Raw genomic sequence first — 2785 nt, forward strand, 5'->3', positions numbered from 1 at the left:
TACCGCCCTCCTGGTCTCCCGCAATGTTTACACCCATGCTCGTTGGGTCTTTGAGGATTTGCTCTGTGGCCTCACGTTGGCTGTTCACACTACCTGCATGTGGCCTGCCAGTACCTCCGCCAGGAACATGCAGAGTGGTATCTGATTATGGGTTCAATTCAGTGTATAAGTGTATGTAGTGTGGTTGCGAAAAGAAGAGCCTGTATGCGTGTGTGTGTCTGTGTCTGTTAGTTTAGGTGTGAGTGAGATGGTGTGTGTGCGTGTTTGTGCGAGTGTATATTAGTGTGGGCGCGAGAATGGGTGCCTAAGTGTTAGGGCGTGTGTGTGTCTGAGTCTGTTAGTTTATGTGCGAGTGGAATGGTATGTGTGTGTACTTGTGTAAGTGTATGTTACTGTGAGTGTGAGAAAGGATACCTGCGTGTGTGAGCGTATGTGTGTGTGCGTTAGTTTCTGTGAGAATATGGTATATGCATGAGTGTGTGTCGTGGTCCGATTCGCAACGTGTTGGCTGCGCATGCTCCCTCAGACAAACGCAGCGTAGCATCTGATTACAAGTGTACATAGAGTGTAGGCATGTGTTGGTGTGGATGTGCGAAGGTCTGATTGTGTGCCGTGAGGGACTGATGTATGTGAGCGTATTCGTGTGGTATTTGTGTGTGTGTGTGTGTGTGGCGCGTAATGGCCACATGAGAGGGCTCCGGCGTGTAAAGTGATTCAAACACTTCTGTGTGTAGGTCATCTGTGGCAAACTATATTCCAATACTATGCCACCGGCCATTCCTGGGAGAACTTGTGACTAGCAAATAAATGCCTTCTGGTATGTTCCCAGGCTCAATGTCCACACCGATCTACACCGTGTATGCAGCTCTGCGTAATAGAGTTATATCTATATCTCGCATTAACTTCGGTGCGCGCTCACATATCCGCGCATGGACGTACACAGCAAATAATAACAACAACAATAAACAACCAACAACCAGCACAACCACATATTTAACCCATATCATCTCATCCTCACTTCCCACACCACACACCCCACAACAGTCCAGTCGGACACCATATATGGGAGAAATACGCTTAAACCTACACATATTCCTATATATAGGTGAATTGCGCATAAACCTATACATATTCATATACACTTGCAGATATACCGCTAACAGACTTATTCAGCATACCTTCAGCGCCGGTGTGGAGCACAGACCTTTCTAATGTATTTCTGGAGGTGGGTGATTGTTGATACTGCAAAAGGCAAAAACAGACACGTGGGAAAGGATTTAGAATGTGAGCAATCACGACCGCCTTCTTGAGTAGCCATAGCCGCACACCCGACTTGATGTACCAAATTATCGCGTACATATCAAGAGCACGCTGAAACCCACACACGCTACGAAGAAATACGTTTGCAAATAATATCTAGAGCTAACCCCAGACCCTACAAATCCTAAATCTCAGGATATAAAATTCTAAACCCTTAGACGCAACGATTACTCGTTAACCCCAGATAATCCATACCCTTAACTAATCAGCCAATACATACACACAAACCTGGTTTATTAGCACTCATCAACCTGAAGCTCCTAAGCGATTGAATACACACACACTTGGTTTCATGATGCTCTCATGCCGATAGCTCGCCAGTGAATGCATACATGCTTATGGATTTCATGGTACTATCAAACCTATACCTCGTACCCTATTGCAGGCGCACATACTTGATTTATTGACACTCCTGTACCAATACCACAGACGATGGCATACACACATACTTGGTTTAATGTGGGTCGCCCTATAGCATACGCATCTCCGCCCAATGCCAGGCCTAACGCTGGAGATGACCCCACAACAGCCTTGACTGCACTGTCTTCCAACTCGGCAGGCAGCTGCTCTGTGGCTATAAGCTCACCAACTAGAGCTTTCACTATATATCTGTTTGTGGGGGTGTATAATGTAGGATTTAGGGTTTAGGGTTCTCCACCTGTGCCAATTGCCGAGGCCCTGTGGCTCCATCAATAAATGACTATCCAACCAAACATACGGATTTACACAGGCACCATAAACTATAATAATAAAAATGCCACACCATAATCCTATCCCCACCCAGCATACACATGAGACTGTTAGACCGGTGCGGCTTATTTACCGAGGCGTGCTTTGGCGGATGTTCAACACGACTGCTGGTTTCTCCAGGTTTGAAAACAAAGACAAGTCCTTTATTCCTCGGAGCTGTTGTAGTGGGCGCAAATTCGACGTTACAGATAGGTGCATAAATTTGCAGTCAGTGGGATCGAGGCAGGATAAGCTGAAGGACAGAAGCACACATATACAAAACGGGACAAAACGTTGTAAGCCTGTCCATTTGAAAGAGCCCAATGCGTCTAGAATCTAATGACATTGATCACGAGTTCTGGGCGTGTGTGCGTATATTTGGTACAAATACTTTTAACATACCTCATCTGCGACATCCTTGTACCCGATCTCTTGTACATCAACATTTAAAACTCCCTTTAATAGACGGCTACTCTCTGCTATATCTCCTTGCTGCTCGATGAAGGACGTGAATACGTTAATGCGGATGTAGCTACCTTTAACTATTACGGCAAAGGAAACCACCTACGGTTTCTATACAACACCGACTCAAATAACGTTATAATACGCTCACATTAGGGTACCCTGAGCCTCAAACATGACGGCTCGATCACTACAAAAATGATAGATACAGGTCAGAGAAAGCGTGTCTGGATTATACGAAAGCTGCGAATATCAGCTTCGAAAGCCTACCCGG

At 45.6% G+C, this 2785-nt stretch overlaps 1 protein-coding gene across 1 annotated transcript; it reads right to left on the bottom strand.

The window, feature by feature from the left end:
* Nucleotides 1-3: 3 nt before the first annotated feature.
* Nucleotides 4-2591, bottom strand: SARC_14021 (hypothetical protein; the record flags this gene model as incomplete). Its single annotated transcript, XM_014291848.1, has 5 exons — nt 4-141; nt 1179-1242; nt 1770-1929; nt 2144-2226; nt 2452-2591. Coding segments are annotated over 5 exons (585 nt in total), but the record flags the coding sequence as incomplete, so codon positions are not given.
* Nucleotides 2592-2785: the final 194 nt, after the last annotated feature.

The sequence above is a fragment of the Sphaeroforma arctica genome (assembly GCF_001186125.1).
Source record: "Sphaeroforma arctica JP610 unplaced genomic scaffold supercont1.4044, whole genome shotgun sequence".
Taxonomy (NCBI): Eukaryota; class Ichthyosporea; order Ichthyophonida; genus Sphaeroforma; species Sphaeroforma arctica.